The 21,974-nt window shown below is 43.0% G+C and overlaps 1 protein-coding gene across 8 annotated transcripts in view; it reads left to right on the top strand.

The window, feature by feature from the left end:
- Positions 1-21,974, top strand: part of LOC141809421 (RNA binding protein fox-1 homolog 3-like) — a 499,189-nt gene that overhangs the window by 335,567 nt on the left and 141,648 nt on the right. For 7 of the 8 annotated variants that reach the window (XM_074696426.1, XM_074696429.1, XM_074696424.1 and 4 more), the window contains one exon: positions 2,953-3,062. In XM_074696426.1, the coding sequence (XP_074552527.1) occupies positions 2,953-3,062 (110 nt within the window). Of the gene's footprint in view, positions 1-2,952; positions 3,063-10,989; positions 11,407-21,974 lie in introns of those variants that run through there. The other variant, XM_074696430.1, reaches the window with a different exon arrangement.

Genomic DNA, 21,974 nt, shown 5'->3' with positions numbered 1-21,974 from the left:
GAAAGCACCACTGACACTTTAATGGGCATTTTTTACTTTTGTTTTTAAATAATGCATGTGCTGCTTGTCAGCACTGCTTCACTCCACCCCTGGTGTGCCTTTGCAGCGTTCCTTTGTGCAGAAATTACAATGGGGACCTGTGTTTGCTGTGCTGCCTGCTCCATAAGCTGCATTCATCACATACATGGGGACGCCTGCGTGCAGTACATCACACTCTTGGGGACGCATGTGTGTGGGCACACACATGCATGTGTTTTTGTTTGTGAGGCCAGCTCATTGGCACCGAGCTAATTAAGAGTGTCTTTGAGAGGGTGCTGAGGCTCAGAGGCAGTGGACAGCACTTCTATAGGAGAGCTGATGCTATACATTTTACTGCGGTGGTGTGTGTGAGTTACTGCCTTGAATATGATCTCACAACTATTTATGCAGTCAAGTTTAAACCACCTTTGATTGTAAACTAGTTCATACTTAGAGTCAGTGTTAAGCAGAAACCGATGTTTACTGGGGTCTTTGTGGTGTATGTGGGGTTAACTTTAACATATGAAGCAAAAATACATAAATAAAAATATTTCTCCAGTTCGTTTTCTAAAAATCTGTAAATTCTCATTTAATCAATACGAGGCAGTGTTATCTCCTACAATTTTAATGAGGTATTGAATTTCTTCCAATTCTAGATGATTCCTCCTGCCTGAGGGAGATCCTAAACGTAAAGTCTTCTTTAATGTGACATTAAATGAATAGCTTGAGCAAAATTTACTATACTCACTGTACAGAAAGTAACTTTATTATGCAGTCTCTGCATTTCTTTAATCGATAAACAAAAATTTGCAAGGAACTCAGAAAATTTAAATCAAAAGTCTCTGAAATATTTTGTTCACCGTTTTGTTTTCAAAATAGTTTTAAAACAAAGATTTTTCAGAGGGATGTATGATAATATTGGCGTGTTATCGATATTGGTTGGACAACTTTGGCTTAAAATGAAATATAAATCGATAAAATATTGAGCTGCTGCTTACTTGGTTAAATGCCCAGCCACATGCCATGAACTGAAACTGCTGCTAACATCTTTTGTATTTCTTTTCTATCATTTTCACATCACCTACTGTAGCTCATAGAGTTGTGCAGTGTAGTGTCGAGGAGCCCACCTATTCATTCATGGTCTGTTAGGGAATCAAAGGTGCTTATAATCTTTGCACTTTTTGTGATTTTTCACATGTCGAAGAGAGGTTGTTTACTGTGGTTGTTGGAATTGTTGTCTAGTCTCAGGGAGAGCATCATTCAAGTTTTACATAGAACTGTGTTGTTATAGAATAGAATAGAATAGAATAGAATAGAATAGAATAGAATAGAATAGAATAGAATAGAAAATACTTTATTTATTTATACCCGAGGGGAAATTCAGGAGTCACAGCAGTATTTAAGAAAACAAAAGTAAAAAGTGTATATAGTTTGAAATCAATTTTCATAAATAAATGAACATCAAATTTTAAGTTGTTTTCAAATTTTGCTAAAAAAAAATGAATATTACATAGCAAATGTGATAAGAGTATGCAAAAATAAAACTATACTTTCTTTCCAATACAGAAGAGAGTAAGATCTCAGCAATAAGCTGTGCAGAAAAAACATATTGGTATCAGTAATCGGCTAAATGAGTCTTAAAATATCAGATATCAGCAAAAAAAATCCAATATCGTGCATACCCAATTTTCACGATTAGAAAATTAGTAAATGGTTTAATCATTTTTAAACCATCCTTTATTGATCTTTTATTCAAGGATATGTGCATCGAGAAATCTGATTACACAATTCTGTTGACTGTAGTACGGCAACCTGTCACTACCAGGGACTGTAGCTTCCCATAATGTCTTCTGCCTTAAATCTATAATGGCGGAGTACCTGGATGTAAACAAGCACAGGTCACAGATGGCATCTTGTAGCCAGTGGCGGACTGGGACTGAAAATCAGCCCTGGACTTTAACTCGGTCCAGCCCAAAACAACGGGACGCGTAACACCCCCCCCCCCCCCCCCCCCTATGGGGGGTCTATGAACGACTGAACGATCGGTTCAGCCCGACGACAGCCGGTGCTGCAGGTCTGTATGTCAACGGATGTTTCTGCCCGATGACGGCCGCCGCTGTCGGGGGGTGGAGGTCACCGGTCGTACCGGCCCACTGAGGCAGCGGCCCACCGGGAAACCTCCCGGTGCTCCCGATGGCCAGTCCGCCCTTGCTTGTAGCACTAGGTCTATGCAATAGACACATTTCAGTTTGCAGGGACTTGTATAGCTGGGCCAAAGGTGGGTTGTTTTAGCCATGCTAACATTAGCAACACAAACTAAGTCTATCTGCCTGTGTTGAATTATCTGTGCACAATAGTGTGTTTCATGTGTGTTTTATACCTTTAGCCAAGTTATTCAGTGTGATCTCATCCCTTCTTATACCTTTTGATGGATTATTGGCTGAAAACTCTGTTAGCTTGTAGCGCTAACAGAACTAGCTACATGCTCTACTTTAAAATGATATCTAAGTGCAGAGAAACACTTCTGTAAGCTCTGTTGAGTCTTTTCTTTTGCACTTTCTCTGTAATAAGCAGCTGTAAGTGATCTGGTACATGCAACACTTTTGTTTGTGTGCCTCAGAACATGATCTCCATCTCTGTATTCCCTCTTTATTTGGCCATGTAGATAAACCGTTCTGTGTTTTGGATCAACCTGACTCGGTTGTGCAGCTTTATTGATCGCAGACAAGCTACCTATCTGTATTTGTCACTGCATTTAAGGTCAATAAACCTCTGAAATCAATATTTATAAGAATCGATGATGCATTCACCATTATTTCCTCTGATTGCCTTTTTCCCCCCTCAGAGTTCAGTGTCTTGCAGCATGCACTTGCCCCCTGGCTGCTTCCTGTCTGTTGAAATGACGCCTGCCTTTGTTTCTTCTTCTCCCTCTAGGAAACACGTTGTGTAAGTCAGGAAGCATTGCTGTCTTCGGGAACGTGGTGTACAGCGGACTGCTGAACGACCACCTCTGGCATTTGGGAGTGCCCCTCTTTACAAGACTGGTAAGAGCAGTGGGCCCTGGTGTGCACACCCACCTTCATTTTGTCAGAAGAGCTTTTGTTGAACCCAAACATGCTTCATGAGTAGAATTCCCCCAAGTCTCTAATGGGCCGCGTTTGATGCCTCCTCTTTTGACATGTGTTAGTTGAAGTTATACTCAGCGAGCAAAGTGTGACAGAGCTCTGCATGGACGCGAGACTCGGGATCCCCACCAGTTTTTGGGATCTCATTTCATATCATGCTTTTCCTGGCTCAAGATCCAGAAACATAAATCTCATGTGAGGAGTATTGAAGATGTGTCATCTCGAGCCGAGAGAAAATATTCTTGCATTTGTTTCTTACACACTGAAGCTGAACTGGTGTTTAGTTTGACCCACTTTAACATTCATGGATTCTTGTTTTTAAAGGCAACAGCTTAAAAAATTATAAGAGCTTAATTAAGAGCAAGAGCAGCTGTGTTAAGAATTAATGATAAATGTCCGTTATCGTCAGAGGGAAATTGGAAGTTTGTTTTACATACACTCACTTGTGCAGGATTTTGTGCTTGAAGAGATTCTTTTGAAAGCTAAACTGCGAGCATCACCGAGTCGTTTTGTGAAAGAAAGGGAAAATTCAGCACAGCACTTTTTTTCTTCCTGTTAATTACCCTCTTTCGAAGCGGGTCGCAAGTTTTCATCAATGTTTATTATTGATTAAATCTGTCTCTGTGGCTGTCATTTATGAGCCGGGAATTACTGTTGATTGGTGCACAAGGGTTGCATATAATTGGGTTACATTAAATAGATAATTCAGCTGATCTCATAAATGTCTAATGTGAAGGCTTGTTTGATTATCAATTAATGTCAAACGGAGATGCAAGAGCCTGTTAGGAATCCAGTTGGGTTTGCTTGTCTGCAAATGGAAAAGCTACTGGCTCTGTTTTGTGCATCTTGGACAAGCTTTTTGCATGTGCTGTGAAAATGTGTAATTAAACGTATAACACTGAATCACTGATGAATCCAGGAGTCGACTTAAGGATGCAGGCACAGAGCACGCTTCAGCTGGTAAACAAATGATAACACAGTAGTTTCCTTTAATCAGGCAGAAGCTTGTACAGTTTTTTTTCTGTCTTTTTTTGTTACAATACAATACATACAATACTTTGAAAGTTCTTTAGGATCTTCATGGCCATGTCCACACGTGGCCATGTCTTTGGGAAACTGCATATATTTTTATACATTAACGCCCGTCATCCACACGAAACTGCAGCTTTGCGTCTCTGAAAACAATGTTCCCTGAAAACTCCGGCCAAAGTGAAGATTTTAGAAAACTCTGGCTTCTCGATTTGTGTGGACGCCGGCAAACAGAGTTTTAGGTTCTCAAATGTCACAGCGGAATGGAGGGGGCTCATTCTGATTGGCTGGCAGAGGTTTTGCGTCTGGAAAACACTGCCCATTATGGGTTCAGCTTGCTTTGAGCCACACTTATTGGCGGACTCACCTGCTGTGTGTGGACGAAAGTATTGTTAAAAATGAACAAGGGTGGGGACACTCGTTTTTTGATTTACCCGGCTATGTGTGGACATGGCCCATCCCTCATATGTCCTACATCCACCAGTCTTTGAGCCCTCCTCACCTTGCAAATGTAGAACAGCATCGTAAAGTGGCATTGGTGACTCACTGTGTCATTTTGGTGTACAATGTAGAGGTTGGAGATACTTGGAATTTTGGTATTGATCCAAAACCAAGTAAATACAGGGCTAGTATCGCTGATACTGATACTGATACCGATACTGATACCGATACTGATACCGATACCGATACTGATGTCGATACTTTTTAATATTTGAGGCTGATGTATCAAACTGCTTACCTTTAGGTGTTTCAGTGATGTTTTCTTTTGATTATAATGTTAAAACCTAGGACAGAATTTGGGCAAAGTTTAAAAGTGATTGCAAAATACTTACGTGTCATGGTAAACATTTATGTTCGGAAACAATAGAACAGACAACAACAAACAAATTTTCCCCAAACATTGCAACATACGCAAGGAATTCTTTTCTTAAGAAAATAAAGTGCAAAAAAATATCACTTTAAGGTAAAATTAAAATAAGATATTTTGAGGTACAGAGTTGAAGACTACAATACAAAACAAAAAAAGAAGAAGATTGTTCTCCCATTATTGCACTCATTTTCTGAAAATGATTCAGTATAAAGATAGAATAAATGTTGTGAAAATTTTCAAACAAACTTTTGAGTGTTCTTGCTTGTTTCCCTGAGTCACATGACGGTGCAACAGCAAAATACAGGGGGGGGGGGGGGGGGGGGGGGGAGTGTGCTGCTCTGTGCTGTGACACAGCGGCACAGACAATGTCAGGTCACCACTTTTATAAAACCGCAGCAGTCAGTCGATGCTGGAGAAAAAATTAAACTAGAGTATCACTGTTTTTACACTGGTATCATTCGATATCACTTCAAATGTTGGTATCGAGATTATCTATATTTGGATCAATCCGCCCACCTCTAGCACAATGCATTGCGATTTTGACCAGCTCACAGTGATCTGTCTTGTCCCTGTAATGCCTCTTAACAAGTAAGCTACAACACAAGTTAGATATCCTCGTCCCACCCCCTCAGACATTCATACTGAAGGCGTAAACATTATGCCTTGATCTGATAAAATGACAAAGGCCACAGCTTCCACCTGCAGCCGACTGAGCTCAGAAGCCGCCGGAGCACTTGTCGAAACAAAAAGGTGTCACTTCCTGCGGGGACACAAAGGTGTGGCCCAGTGTAGCTCGCTGTGCTGCTGCTGCCGACACTCCAGTGGTATCAGCATGACACACAGCAAGCCTTCACATCCCCAACATACAGCTCCTAATTACTGCAGAGCCCTGGGCCAGCACTGGCTGCTTAATGCCAGGGTGTAAACACTGCATTATTAACACTACATACAGTCTGTGCATACGGCTGCGTTTAACATACTCCATGTATGCCGACATGGTGGTGTTACTATCGCTGGATTCTTCATATGGAGCCTTACGATAGATTTATTGTCTCCCCGACAGTGAGCTCCAAAGTCAGCAGATGGGCGGTTTGCAGCGTACAGAGTAATGCATGCTTACAAATGATGTTTAATGATGTCTTCCAGGGCTGAGGAACAAAACATTATGCTTTTTAAGGCTAAATATGCAGACTAAAGAAATTACTACGTAAAACAGGTCTTCCTACTCTTATATTACACATATTTATTGTCTCGAGGGACGTCTGGATGGCCTAACGTAATTTCTTCTTTGTTACTGCCGCTAACTTATCACCCAATTTTATTTCATTTCACGAAATGAAAAACCTAAAAAGTGGTGCGTTCAAGTAGATCCATCCATCCTGAGTCTACCTGCTCCCCCTGTGTTTATTCTCACAGCTTTCCCATCATACAAAGCATCAGAAACAAGATACTCTTCTGGTCAGGTCAGACGGTTCAGTACAGCAGACATCAAGCTCATAAGATGTTTAAATCTTGGGTTTCTGTGCAGATTTAGAGATCTTTAGGAGTTTTTGAGTTTGAACTGGTTAACCCAGCTCACATACTCAGCTTGTGTTCTGTCTTGTGCTGTGTGCAGAGATGTAAACAGGCCTTTCTTGTTTTCACTCTGTGAGAAGATGATTGCAGCATTTGACTGCCTCTCCTCCTTCTGCGTTTTTTTTATCTCTTTCTCCTTGGCTGTGCAACTCCAGCCCTAACAACATGCCTCAGGTCATATGTAGAAGTCAAGAGGAGCAATATGCAAACACTTGTTGAAGCTAGAATAAACCCAACCCTATTCCAACACGTGACATACTTTTTTTGCTTTTTCCTGCTTCTTCTTATGCTTCTCCCTCTGCTTCATCTTGTGCCTTTTGTGCTTCTTTCTCTTTTTCTTGTTCCTCTTCTTGTGCTTTAAATGCTTCTTCCTGCCTCATCTTGTTCTTCCTTTGCTTTTTTCTGTGCATCATTATGTGTTTCTTCTTTTACTTTTTGTGAATCTTGTGTTTTTTCCTGTTTTTTTATGCCTCTGTGTATATCGCCTATTGTGTATATTCCCATGTTTCTTCTTCCTTTCTTTCTTCTTCCTTTTTCTGGTGCTTCTTCCTGTGCCTCTTCTTTTGCCTCATCTTGTGCTTTAAGTGTCTCTCTCTGCTCAATATTGCTCCTCTTTCTGCGCCTCTTCCTGTGTACCTTCTTGTGTGTTGTTGTGTGCTTTTTCTTTTTGCTTCTTCCTTTGCTTCTCCATGCAGTTCTTCGTGTGCTACTTGTGCTCTTTCCTGTTTCTCCCAATGCTTAATCTTGTGCCTTTTCTCTCGTCTCTTTTTTTCCTGTGCCTCTGCCTGATTCGTGCTCCTTCCTTACACTTCTCTCTGTGCTTCTCCTTTTGCCTTTTTTTGTTCCTCCTCTTGTGCCTCATCTTGTGCTTTCAGTGTACCTTCTCGCTTTGTCTTATTCTCCCACCTTTGCTTTTTTCCCTTGCATTTTCAAATGTGCTTCTTGAGTTTGTTCCTGTTTCTTCTAATGCTTCTTCTTGTGCTCAATCTTGTGCCTTTTGAGCCTCTTCTTCTTCTGTATATTCCTGTGCTTCTCCCACCTCATTTTAATTCTCACTCTCTCTGATTTCTGCCTCTTCCTGCGCTTATTCCTTATACTTCTCCTTATGCTTCTCATCGTGCCTCTTCTTTCCTCTCGTGCCTCATCTTGTGCTTTTAGTGCCTCTTCCTGTTTGTCTTGTTCTCCCTTCTTTGCTTTTTCCTGAACATTTTCAAATGCTTCTCCTCGCATTTCTTCTTGCCCAACTTCCTCTGCTTCTCGCTTTGCTTCTTCTTGAAGCAAATTTTACCCCCTGTGTCTAAGCCTCTGCTTCCACTTAACATGTTTTGGATTTCTTAACTTTTATTTAATGAAAATAAAGCTGAAAGTAAGATTTTGTAGCTTGTAGCAGCTTGTATATGTTTCTTTAAATTATATGGGAATCACCTTTTCATCTGCAGATGTAATGGGTTCAATTTAGCCTGCAGTCAGTGCTATCCCCCCCTGTGTTTTTACACCATTTGAGATATGAGCACTGATGCTAATAGATGGAGATACTTAAATTCAGCTTGAAATTTTTTTTTGGATGGTAAAAAGTCTCCATGCACACCTCAAACTCAGCTCAGGTGTTCATTTTTAAGATTAGCATCAGCAAAGAACTGCAGAAATACTAAAGTTTATCCAAACATCTGTATTTTTATGTGATAAGAGAGACAGAGAGCGGTGGATGGTCTTCCTGTTCCAGGACTGAATCTCCATCTCTCTGCACGGCCTCACTTTCACCGTGTGCTGTATTTAGCGTAGAAATGTCAATACCTACCTGTGGAGCTGATGAACACAGCCGAGGATCCTCGTCAGCCAGTTGTAAAACAGGTCACTCCATAAAGTGAAGTGTGTGATTAGAGAAGAGAAACCTCAAATAGACTCAGGATGGAGCGGCTTCTCCTCCTGCCCTTACACTGACCAATCGGCTCTCCTGCCAGCTGAGGCCAGCCGGCGCGGGGCTGAGTGTTTGATGAATGAGGACGAGAGGTCGAGCCAGCCGTAACTATAACCCAGGAGTCCGCTGGGATTCGGCGTGAAGTGAGAACTCGAGGGAAGTGCGGCTCATTGTCTCCTCTGGAGTCGCTGTAATGACAGAGACGTGAGTGCAGTTTGACAGGAGATGTTCTGTAAGCAGCAGCGCTCTACAGAGGAGAGGTGAGATCATCATAAAATATTAAGACAACAGATCTGGAATCTGTGAGAGTCGGAGACATTTTAGGAAGAGCGTGCGCTGTGTGAGGCCTTCACTTCCTCTTCTCTTTGAAAGCTCTATCTTTATAATGGATGGCAGAGTCTCTGGGGAGTGTCTAGACTATGGTGGGAAATCTAAATGGTCGGGAAAGCCACTCGCATCCTCAGCGAGCAGTGTGGGAGAAGGAGACAGGAAGCAGGGAGAACTGGGTCTGCACCCCGAGCTACGCCATCTTCAGCAGAGCTCCATTTTTCATCTGTAATTGAAGGAGATTCCTGGAAAGGAGTCGTGGGGATTAAATGAAGCTGAAATACCCTCAGATTCTTATTTTCTACCTTATTTCCTAATCCCTCCAACCCCAAGTGCCCTTAGCTCCAAGACCATGATGCTCTCTGCCTGCACCCACACCGCCCCCGTCTTCCTGTCTGCACCTTCCCCTCTGGTTTATTTTTCCTTTTTTTGTGTTCCACCCTTTTTCTTCCCCTCCCTCTTTCTCTCCCCCTCAGTTATTTATGAACAGGACTTGAAATAGACTTTAGTATTTGATAAAAGCGTGATCCTTAATCCAAGTTGCCTGAGAAGTGCATTTCATTTTTATTTCCCATCAGAGATTGATGGAGGAGTGGGGGCGGTTACCCACTCTGTGATTGCTAATGTAAATTCATTGGGTTCTGGTGGACATGTTTAAAGATACGGAGGTCTTGTATGTGCGCGGAGGAGATTGTGTGTGTGTGTGTGTGTGAGTGTGTGTGTGTGACATGACAGAAAGGCTGGATTGTGATGTGACAGAGAGGGAGAGGAAGGCCTAAATCGTGACTTATTTTAAAAAGTTGGGATTCTTTGTGCCACACATTTAGCGCTCACGTGCTTCCTGGAGGAGGAGGAGGCGGGAAAAATAAAACTGGTGATAAATTCAAGATGACAGTTACGCCATATGAACGAGGCCCCTCGTGTATCAATTCGCTCAAAAAGCCAGCTGCAAATTTAACTCAGCCTCCTTATGTGGCAATTACTGATGGGTAACATAACCTGAACGTATCTGCTCTGTTCATTACGCCAATGTTCTCTATAGCTGGCAAATGTTCTTTAGGATCCTACAGTAAATTAGCTCATCCCCCAGGACATCTTTTATTGGATGATCCAGCACCGGAGGACGCCGCAAAAACCGCTCCAGCTCTCCACAGCCTCCCCCCTCCCCTCTGTGGTCCACACAGGGTTAATATTTAAAAGCGCGATGCTCCCAGTCGCTTATTGATGATATGTTTTGAAAATTGCTGAGGCAGGCTCATTGTTACAGTGCTGTCTAAAAGATAGCCAAACCCCCTCCCCTCTCCTCCACCTCCCCTCCCCTCCTGCGCCTGGTTTCCTCCACTGCAGCCGCCAGATGGAAAACACGCTAAAGCTTGTAATGTAATAGAGCCTGGCACACAAAGGTGTTTCAACTTCATGTGGCCTCTGATCTGCCACTGAGGATCTTTGATTTTAATCCAAATCTGCTCACTAACCCGAGAGTCTGGGTGCTTGAAAGAGAAAACACACAGTGACGGAGAGCATCAGCGGCTAAAAGTGGAAAAAGAAGTGATTCCCAACTGCCTGAAGGTTTACTCTGTGATCTCCCACACACACACACACACACACTAACTCACACACCTTCCCTCTTCCTCTTCTACGTCTTCTGCATTGTCTTCTTCTTCTCTTCAGTGAAGTAAAACTGCCACAACTTCTCTTGCAACATCTTGCTCACTGGCAGCAACAAGAAGAAAGAGGAGCAATCTTTTAGTCCTCCACTTTCACCAGCATCATCAACACAAGTGCCCCCCTCCCACCCTCCTCCTCCTCCTCCCCACCAGCTTCCTGCCTCCCCTCCCTCCCCCCCTCCCTCCCCGGGACACTGAATTTTACAGTACCGTCTGCAGGATCCCGGTTTGTTCGGCGCTCTCCTCTATGCAGAGCAACACGGCTCCGGTGGAGGAACGCTGGAGGCAGCTGTCAAGCGCGCGGGCTGCTGCTGCTGCTGCTGCTGCTCTAGTTGAGCCTCGGCGCCGTACCGACTGATTTCACATTCACCAATAAGAGACGGCACGGGGTGGGGGGGCTGAGACAGAGAGGGGGAGAGGGAGAGAGCTGAGAGAGACAGAGGGAGAGTCTCGAAGTGAGTGGCGTTGGAGAGGCAAGTGGAGTGGAAGAGTGTCAAAAGAAAAAAGAGGTTACAACACCTCCCTGGCTCTGTCTTTTTTTCTTGTTTCTACCCCTTTTTCTGCTTTCTGTGCTGAAGAAGAAAAAAGAAGAAGAAAAGAAAGGAGTGGAGGCTTTAAATATTAACTGAAAGAAAGAAGCAGAAGAAGAAAAAAGAAGAAGAGGAAGGAGAAGGTGGGAAACCTGAAGTCAAGCCCCATTGAACAGTTTAGAGGGCAGGCTGCAGCCTCACAGGAACAGGGACCAGTGAGCTCTCTGCCCACACGTTCGGACTCCTCTTGACTGGCTGGACTGGTCCCAGTGCTCGGCCTTTTTCTGCTTCCAGCTGCCCGCCTGCTGACACCCGTCCCGCTTCCACCATGATGATGTACTTTTGGGTGAGTACCACAAAAACAAAGCCTGAGCCTGTAAATCCTCTGTGTGTGTGTGTGTGTGTGTGTGTGTGTGTGTGTGTGTGTGTGTGTGTGTGTGTGTGTGTGTGTGTGTGTGTGTGTGTGTGTGTGTGTGTGTGTGTGTGTGTTTAAGGTGGTGGGGGTCACGCCTCCCCCCTGCATGAACACAGCCGTTATATTCCTACGTCTTTATTGATGCTGGATGCTGCAGCCAGATGCTACAGAGGCCTGCGTGCTCGGATTTATCTCAAGCAGCGAGGACGCCGCTCTGTGATTCTTACCCACACTAATACCTTTACAACTCCTCTTACTCAACTTCCTCTGACACCTAAACTACCCAGCATGCAACCTGCCTGTCATTTGAAACTACATCCCTCTGATTTAACGTCTGGAAGGGAACGGCTTGGGGTCTTCTGGGGACACATTTTGAATCTCTTTTTTTTGTCTGTGATGGTGTTTCTGTCGGCCAATCGGAGCCTGTGTAACATTTTCTGTTTTACCATAAATTAAGCAGCGTTAGACACAGAATGAGGATGATTACAGATTGTTAACCAGGAGCTGCTGATTAATTCTGTTTGAGATTTTGTGCGATTAGTCAGATTGGTTTTGTCTCCTCGGTGGTTTGTTTTTCTCTCTACAACACCCACCCTGCGCTCGCTGCTTTTTTGCATTTACAGAAACACAAAGTGAATGAAATTACTCTCCAATGTAACACATATTTCCCAGCATATCCACAGTTTAGCAGTTAGTGCTGTAATGCAGTTACGGATGTGTGTGAGTGTGTGCAGCAGTTCAGATTTCAGAGGAAAGAGCCTCTTTTTCTCTCTTTTTGGAGGGGTGGCGAGGAGTTATTTTACCTGAACGATTCCATTATGTGTCTTAATACGAAGGCCACTTTTCTGAGAGAGCAAACCGTGAATCACAAAGCCATGTTAAGCATGCTCTGAATGGAGCGGAGCTGGGTATCGATTTGTAGCTCAGATAACCAGAGGGAGAGAGGATGTTTTGGGGCTAAAAGTTACTCTAAGTGGAGAAAACGAGCCGCACTTTGAAGAGAAGAAAAGTTTGTTTCGTGAGCAGAGTGGAAGTGACAGGAGGAGTGTACGATTTCCAAATAATATCACAACTAAAAGAAAACAATCCAGCGTGTGGTGTGTGTTTTCAGAGGCCTCCCTGATACTTGTCTTGCGACGCCTCCCGGGCCTTGATGCTGATCGAGAGAGGCTCAGCGCTGTTTTCCGGCCTCTTTGAAGGCGAGCGCTGAGGATGCTGCTCACCTTTTTTCCACCTCCGGCTTCAGCTCTGATTCTCCCTGCAGCCGGTCTGAGCCATGACCACTCAGACAGAGACATACGTGAGGTTTAGTCTGCAGCCCTGCAGGCTCCTCAGCTCTTATTATTTCATGATGGTTATGGAGAAATGCTCTGTTTACAGTATTCAAACAAATATAGATAAACACCAGAATAAAATGTTGGATCAACATCGCGACTATTATTTCAACCAGCCATAAAACATCCTCATACCATGACACAAAAACATTTTACTCCTAATAAAAACTCTTCTAGGGCCAAGATTATTTTAAGGTTTTAGTTTTTGGTGTTACTTTTGCTCTACATTCAAAACACAACTACTGTTAGCTGCATATAAAACTTGTCCTCCACCTTCAGCCGTGTTAGCATGACAGCTGGGATTTTCAAAAAAAAGGGCATTAATGATTTTCAAATATTTCTTTTTGTTGTATTTTTATTCTTAAAGAATTCAAGTTTTTCAGTCATGAAACAGTTTTTGTTACCAGAGTCAGTGTCATCGCCATGTGATTAAAGTTAAAGCACACATTTCAAAATTTTGCGCTATTTCCACACTGTCGTTCAAAAGAAATAAAAACATCTCTGTGCTTTCGAACGTGGCGTTTTACTTTTTAAGTCCAGAGAAATTTACACTCCTCTTCAAACAAAGTTAAAATACCTCTGAGTTTGACTCTAAACTTTGAGTTTTAGCTGCCACCAACATGCTCGGCGTTCAGGTGCAGCTAACAAACTGACGTCATGGCACCACATAATAAAACCCTGCAGCACAGTGTGTGTGTGTGTGTGTGTGTGTGTGTGTGTGGGAGTGTGTGAGCTGAAACTTCTTTAAAGAGACAGAGAAAGAAACCAAAATGGAACTCCTAAAAAATGCAAACGCTGTCACATTAACCAGGAATCACTGGATGTCCAAATATTCCAGAAAGTCTTGAAATAACTGCGCAGCACGTGAACTCAGATTGGACATTTTGCATATGCATGTATTTTTCTTTATGTGTAACGGTGTTATCCTTTAGAAAAGCTACAAATAAACATTATATTTGTCAGAAAAGGCATTTCAATGTCTGATTTCAGACTGTCAGGCTTGTTTATCAGAATAATAAATCTGAAAGTTAAGATTGTAAAGTACATTTTATAGCATTCAGTTGATTACCGGCTAAAGATACTGATAAGAATAACTTTGCTTTATTACTTAAGACTTAAAGTTGAATCAAAATGTGTAAATAAAAATTTGAATATTCGGGATTACCTTAAGAATCCCTTTTCCTTTTTTCTTTTTTTTTTTGATCTGAACTTTAACCAGGAAAAGACTCGACTTGTGATTAGAAAATATTTTTCCTGGCCAAGACAGGCAGAAGCACATTCACAAAGCTGCAACAGAAACAAATACACATCATACACCCAACACAACATGTATGCAAACAGATGCATCTGCCTCCAAATCATTCATGATCCACTGAAAAGAATCCAGAGAGCACAATTTGCAAAGTTTCAAGTCTTTCTGTAGATTCTTTGCCAAGTTCAGTCCTGACCCTCAGGACTGACCCGCACTTACAAATGTTTTGGTTTGCGTGACAACAGGGAAGACACCCTACATGAAAATAGAGCAAGCAGTGATGAGTCGTTGCTTAAAAACTTGTGACCTTTGATGTCCTGTTGTACACACAGTGTTTTTGCCTGTGTTGTCACTGAAGTAAGGCATGTCTTTATAAGATGTTAATACAATGTAGGAACAATAAAACCGACCTGGATGCTCATCGTTTTAGACTCTAGAATCAGATAAACTTTGTTAATCTCTGGCAGAAATCACCAGTTTCTCATCACCCAGTGCAGCAGTAAGAGGTAAAAAGAGGAATGAAATAGAAAAGGGTAACAAAATAAGCAATAAATGCAATAAGTTATGCATAAAGTAAGCAATAATATATTAAATAAGTCCAGCAATGTGCAATACACATAGCAGAAATCTTTGTGGTGAGTGTTTTTATTTTGTTTTGATTTGTTTTTATTTGCATCTTATTATGCTAGCACAGACACTCTATGAAAAAGTCAAGTAGCAACAGCACTAACACATATGAGTGGTCAATCAAGGAATTGCAACTTGATTTTCTTAAACTTCTCACCTAGGGCAATCGGTGGTGCAAACACGTTTCTTAATCCGAATCCACCAAGTGCTGGCTGCTAATTTTGGATCCTGCTTTCCTTCAAACATACATGAATGTCTCTCTGACTGGAACTGTGAAGTTAATAATTCTGTCTTATGTGTATTTGTAAATTTACCTGTTTTTTTTTTTTTTTTTTTTTTTTGCCAGAGCCATTCCAAAAAAATTATAGCTTCAAATGAATCTTCTGGTGATTTGTTTATTTTTATTTTAGTATTTTTTGTTATAGTTTTAGTTGTCATTTTTAATTGTATAGTTATTTATTTAGAGGTTGGGCTCATTTTCTCTAGAGAAGGGGAAAGTCTGAGAAGTATTTCTTGGATATTATGTTTTGTTATACTGGTTTGGGTTCATCAGTGGTCTGATTTGAGATGCACAAACATGAAACGTATACTATTGCAAAGATAATGATCAAATCCAAGTGATTGATGCAAACATGGAGTAATGTTTCTGTTAAACTACATTTTCTTATTATATTTTAAATCTAGTCATATCTCCCTGTCTTTGTGTTGTAGAAGTCACATGTTGTAACTCCTAAAACGTTGAGTGGGGACGGTCTAGATTTAACTGATTGTCTGAGAAGATATTTGAAAGCAGAAGAAATTCATTTTGTGCAGGATTCCTGTGTTTCGCCTCAGCTCAGCACCTCTCCAGCAGCAGAGACGAGAGCTGCAAGAGTCTCACATTGCACTTGTCGGTCTCGAGAACATCACAACCAGTGCATGATCAATGATTTACCACTCATCCCTGGTATCACCCACAGCGCGTGGGTGGCAGCATGTGTGCGTGTGTGTGTGGACCAGCATTTAGCTGTGAGAGGAGGGTGGGACCGCCTCCTGTTTGAACTGCAGGTGGTGTGCATTACCTGCCGTCCCTCCGGAGGCCTGTCAGCCGTGCATCAGTCTGGGGAACCTGCAAGCTCCCCTCATTAGAATATTTATTCACCAAGCAGATGTTCTTATCCGGGGCAATTACCTTTGGCTTACATTTCCCTATTGCCCACTGATATAGATGAATGTGTATACAAAGACGTCCCACGTTATGCATGGGGCCCCTGGGTGCCAACCACCTTTCTTCCCCTGAATGCACAGCGGGTGAGCCAGCGACCGTCTGGTCTGCCACAGAGCAACCCAAACCCAACCTCAACTGCTGAGGTAATTGTAGGAAGTGGAGGTGACATCTCCTGCGATGGCCACACAGTGATGGAGAGACGGGCCTGTATATCATTCTCTCCACCCCGGCTGTTCCTTTGCATTAGAGCCAGGGAGAAAAAGGGAAGAGGCATGGAGTGGAGAAACCATGCATGCTTCTGTCCTCCCCTCAGTGTGATGAATAATTTAGCAGTGCAGGGCCCTCGCTGTCGAGTGGAGATGGTGGTAATGGGGAGACTGGATATATATGGCATGGCAAGGAGCAATGGTTTACGTTAGACTTCCCCGACCAACGCACTCAAGTGTGCCGCAGGCTGCTCACATGGTGTGTTTGGCCTGCATTAATGCTTTGTTTTTATCAGAGGAGAACACAGAGTCCAAAGAAGAGGAGTTAAAAAACAGGAAAGACTCAGTTTGAGGCTTTGGATCTGTGGTCGTAAGTGGGAGTGGATTCCCTTTAGGCAGACGCTCAATCAGAGCTGCTGTGATCCAGTCATATATGGAGCATTATACTGCAAATTGTATCTGTAGGTTTCTGCGGCGATAACGAATAGCTGGAAGGGCTCCTGCATCTGCCCTTATTGCACAGCGCATACATGTGCAGCATGTGTTTGGGTTACAATGCATGCCTCTGGTGAGACATTACAAACCCAGGCGGAGACGATGTTGAAATTCATGGCGGAGGGTGAGCAGAGGCAGAGCTGATCAGCCATTCTGGGCGGGAGGGCAGCGCGTCCAGGCCGCTGGTTTCATATTGCCAGATGAAGTGCTTGCGATCGTTTGTTAATGTATTAATTGATCTGTGTCCTCAGACAGGCGCATCAGGAGTAGTGTCACGTAGACTCTTTAGTACTCCCCGAGACGCCTTCATTAGCTGCTGCTGGCCGGCTTTCCACCCCCATTACAGGGCCGCGTTGCCACACACTTTACCTGACTGCTGTAATAACTTTAGACATTTCTATCTCCCCCGGCAAGTCTTCCGACAGTCAGAACAGTTTGGGGGCTTAACATCAAATGTGAGGCTCCTCTTTGAAAGCTCTCACTGCAGGTGATTCACTCCAGGGTTTGTCACGTGCACGCTGTTGTTTTGTCCGGGAGTTGTTGCTCTCCTTTTTTTTTTTTTTTTTTTGGTCTTACAAGTTTCCGGAGCGGCTGTTGCAATCAGTCATTAACTTCTTCCAGCTCAATGTTTTATAATCTGGAAGGCACACATGCCTTTGTAGCAGAGCTGATGTAAGAGCTCTGCCGCAAAGCTGGGCTAAAGGAAGCAGCAGAGTCGAGAACATCCAGGAAATGTGTTATCTGTTTATCCACTAACACCAATCAGAGGGCGGCAACTTCATCAGGCCAGAGAGTGTATATGTTTACAGCTTAAATCTGACGACATCCAGGATGAATTCACAGGAAAACGTCGGGATGAATGAGACTGATTTAGCTCCTTTTCCTTCTCTTTGTGGGATCATTAACAATCAGCAGCTTAGTAGTAGAAGTAACAATAATTCTGTCAGCTTTTGGTCTCTCCCCCTTGGGGCTAATGGGTCTAGAGCCCAGCTAATTGTGATTAGGCTCTGACAGCAGGTTTTACTTGCAGGATTTTCACACCACAGTCCTCTTTGATATTAGCCGCACAGCTGATAAAGAGATTAGATACAGGAGGAAAGAGAGGGATGGAGGGGAAGGAGGAGGAGAGGAGGGGGGAGGTGTTCTTAAACTACAGAAAGACACCTACACGGGGGAAATCACTGGCGAGTTTAGCAGGAGGAAAATAGATCCGGACGCAGTAAAAGCCTTGCGCTCGCTTATTGCACCTGCTATCATTAGCGCTTTTGTACACATGGTCAGCCTCCCAGGGAAAAGTCATTATCCAGCTGTGCCGTTATTTTTCTGCTGTTTTCTCCTAGTGGAGTGTGACTTCAGGGCTATAGCCAGCGCACCATTTAATGCCTCCAACACAATAAAGGACTCCAGCCTTAATGATGTGGGATTGGATGGCCATGCCTCAGGTTGTCCAGGGGCTTGTGAGCTGTTACCACGAGCGGCCATTTTGCCTCGCCCGCTGCGTGTCAATTCAACTCCAGCCATTCCAGAGGAGGCGAGAATAAAAGTCCGATTTAATGATTAACTGCGGCGGTGTTGTTTAAAGCCTCCTCTTCCTCTCTTCAGGAGAGAATAAAGGCTGGAAACAGCAAAACAATGAGGAGGAAAAGAAGAGCCGGTGGAGTAGTAGGATGGAAAGTTGCCAGCGCACGCCAACTTGCCAGATACTGTCACCGGTGAATCACACACAGCTGGATGTGTGATTATGCAGAATAATGTTTTAAAGTAAAGTGAAGCAGACACTTTACACCCGACTGAGGATTCAATATTAAGACTTCTGCAACAAATGATCTGAATTTGGAGCAGAGGTTCAAAGACTGTGCCCCAAATTTCATGACGTCCCCAAGTCTAAAAATAGAAAACAGAAGGCGTCATTTGAGCGTTGACAGTAGAACAACAAGTAAGTTTGAGGATCATAGCGTGTGTCATTGAAGTCTTGGGAATGTGGCGCTGTGGCCTCAAAACGTCCCCCTTCAGCTGATGTACGGAGAGAAACGGCTTCTCTCAGCACCGAGTCATTTACAGAAGTTTCCTCTTCCACCTCAGAAGCACTTTAACAGAAGTCTGACTGAAACGCCATGTTGTTGTAATTATTTCCAACGCTCTCATTTATTTATTTATTTATTTATTTATTTAACTTTCTGCGGTCGGCCTGTTGCGCCTGCCAGTAACTCTAGAAGTCTCTCATGGCAGTTCTTCATCCTCTCCTCAGCGAGCGTTGCAGCAGAAGGCGCGTGCATCGCTAACACGCCTGTGCCATAGATATGCCCCGAAGTGTCAGCTCTCACATAAGGAAAAGATTGGAGGAGAAGCCCCGGTGAGAGCGGCAGCAACATTTCCACTGGCAAGCTGCCACGCATGATAAGAAATCCACGTCTACTCCTTTCTCTCTGTTTCTCTCACTGCAACAAATGTAATTTGAGGAGTTTTATACTCACTTTCTCAAATAGAATCATGAAGTGTTTAAAATTCAGAAACACAAATCATTGGATTTGTGGTTAGTGTAATAAACGTTTGACACCCGCTTTTATAGATGTAAAACTTTATGGAGTAAAAGGATTAAAGTTGGAGATGAAGTTACGGGAGGTGAGAGGAGAAAATGTAAGAAATCACAGACTCTAAAGGTCCAGTGAGGACATTAGAAGTGATCTTGTGTTAGTCTCACTTTTAGATATTTGCCTTTTCAAAAGCCATGATTTAGACTGGAATTATCAGAGCCAAAATCGGACATCTCTAAATGCTAATTCCAAGTATTTGTGTTTGGGTTGGAGAACATTAATCAATTCACGGCACCAAAGTCCCTTTGATGACACTTCGCCAATCATCAAAGTTCAGGGGTGAGAGGAGATTTGATCAAGTGAGCAGCAAAGAAAAGTAGCATTAAAGATGCTATGAGGAGGCCACCTTGTGACCCGGAGTCTCTGCACACTGTTGTAAATTTCTTTTAGTGATGTGTTTGTTTTGGAATTAAATGGAGATGGGATCAAAACTAATTTTCTTTGTTCAAGACAACATTTTACAACATGCTGAAGTAAGGTATTTATTGGTACAGTTACATTGCACTATGGTCTGAAACGTGTCATCAAGCAAACATTGTAGCAGCCGGCTATATGTAGTGCTATCGGCAGCCTTGTGGTCTGACGTATCTGTAGGCGAATGTGACAACAAGTGAACACTGTCAGTAAGTAGTTTAGTGGCTGTCTATATTTAGCACAGCTGACAGCCTGGCGCTCTAGGACATGTCTGTAACGTGTAACATTAGTGAATCCTGACCACTGAAGGTGGAGCTAGAAACACTGCAGTTGGGTGATTGGTCAAAATAATCGGTCTTTCCCATGTGACCAGGGTAATAAATAACAACACATAATTGCACATTGTAAGTAAGAGCCACATGCCAATCACTAAGAAAACAAAATGCTGCATGTCTTACATCGTTGTCTTTGCTTACTAAGTTGCGTTTGCCTTCTTCTTTGGATTTATTCGCAGGGTACTCAGTGTCAAACTGCTGTGCTGCCATGCTTGTGTATGTAACATGGCTATCAGCATCTGGCTTACATGCTGCCTACCAAGAAGGACACGGTTGGCTGTTGAAACACAAACAGGATTAGGCTTTATTGATCCAACCCGTGCCAAACTGTACTGATCCAAACTTTGATTGCTTGGTGGAAATGGAGTCAAAAAAAGCTAGTCCTCACAAAACCTTTAACTTGTGTGTTTGAAAGTTGGGGTTAGTACAACCTCAATTTCTTTTCAGTCTTCCTAACTTTTTCTGTGTTTAATACTTGATTCTGATTGGTCAGCACACTAAAAAAATGGTTTCTGAGAACAGCTACTGACTTGAAGCAAAGTGAAGAAATGTGTTTTGAATGAAGGTGTTAGAAAGACGTAATCCAGCATTGTGCATTTTGTATTTCGTCATATCAGCTGCTGCTTTTCATACATGTGTTTAACTTTATGGTTGCAAAGGCTCCATTCAAACCCCGTTATATACTATTCTCAATCAATCCCGGGGAGTATAAACCCCCCTGTCACGTAAAAAGGGGTTAAGAAACAATGTGGCACACCGGCTTTAAAATTAATGGCAGCAGAGTGACATTAGTGTTATAGGTTATTGACCGATTTCATGGGATTTATGACCCTAATCGAGAGGAAGTGTCAAAGGGAATGAAGCAAATAAGAGTGGCGGTGACAGCAGGGCCGCGCTGTGGCCACTGGACACCACAATTTGAGCCTCCCCAGTAAATTGTAGCGGGGACTTTATAAGTCTCGGCGGAGGCCCCGCTCGCTCTGGCTGCCTGGGTCCTGAGGCCATGCCCCGAGCCTACCTCCATCCTGGGGGTCAGACACAGCCGGCTCAGCGATGATGAGATATGCTACTTCATCTCACCTCGTGTCAGGTTTAGCCTCTCTCCCTGTCAGCCCGTGTGAGCGTGTGTGTGTATGTGTGCGTGTGTGTGTGTTTTATGTGCTTCTACATGTTGGTGCACACTCCTGTCTGTGTGATTTAGAGTGTGTTTGTTGGGGGGGCTTTTTCTCATGTACTTTTCATGATCATTATATAACCAACCTGCTGTATGTTTGGAGCTCTCTGTGTCTGTTTGGCTGCCCGGTGTGAGCCGGCCAAAGCTCCTCTTTAAGCTTCGACTAGAAACGGAAATATTCAGCAGAGCACAAAGGTTCAGGCCGTGAAGATGAGTGAGCCCCTGCTGATAAATAATTCTCAGTTAAAATACTGTATAATGTGACACGGATGTCATTGTATCCCCAGTACACACATAAATCCATCTATGGATAAATATAGATCCTTCTCCTTCTATAGATATCTAAAAATGTAGCTTCTTTCTTTACAGCGTCTCTGTTTTAACTCATTTTTTTGTTTAATAAATCTATCTAACAGCACATGCAGACATCCTAAATAAAGAGTGACCCAACTCTTTTGGATTGGCAGTGTTAAAGAGGAGGTATTGTGCTTTTTTCAAGTCTTTATTTTGTCCCTCTGGTGCCCCTGTAGCATCTTTATCTCATCTCGAGCCAGATAAATCACAGTTTTTCTACTGCTGGTGATTTAGAAAACGCTTATTTCAGCCTCTGTCTGAAATGCTTCATTTAGCTGCTGTCTCTTTAAGGATCCCTGCTCTACAGAGCCCATTCTCTCTGATTGGCCAGGCTTCTAGGGGCCTGTCTTGGTGGCAATGTTTACAGATAGATTCAGGGATTCATGCAACATTTATCCACACATTTAGTATAAACATCCTGCATTGTTACTTTTTATCCACGTTTACAACATTGGGATGAATCATACCCCTCTTTAAAGTAGTGATGCAACAAATCATTAACACAAG

The sequence above is a fragment of the Halichoeres trimaculatus genome, unplaced genomic scaffold (assembly GCF_033239565.1).
Source record: "Halichoeres trimaculatus isolate MK-OKI-2021-1 unplaced genomic scaffold, fHalTri1.1 fHalTri1_scaffold_20, whole genome shotgun sequence".
NCBI lineage: Eukaryota > Metazoa > Chordata > Actinopteri > Labriformes > Labridae > Halichoeres > Halichoeres trimaculatus.
This window is presented reverse-complemented; position numbering and strand designations above follow the sequence as displayed.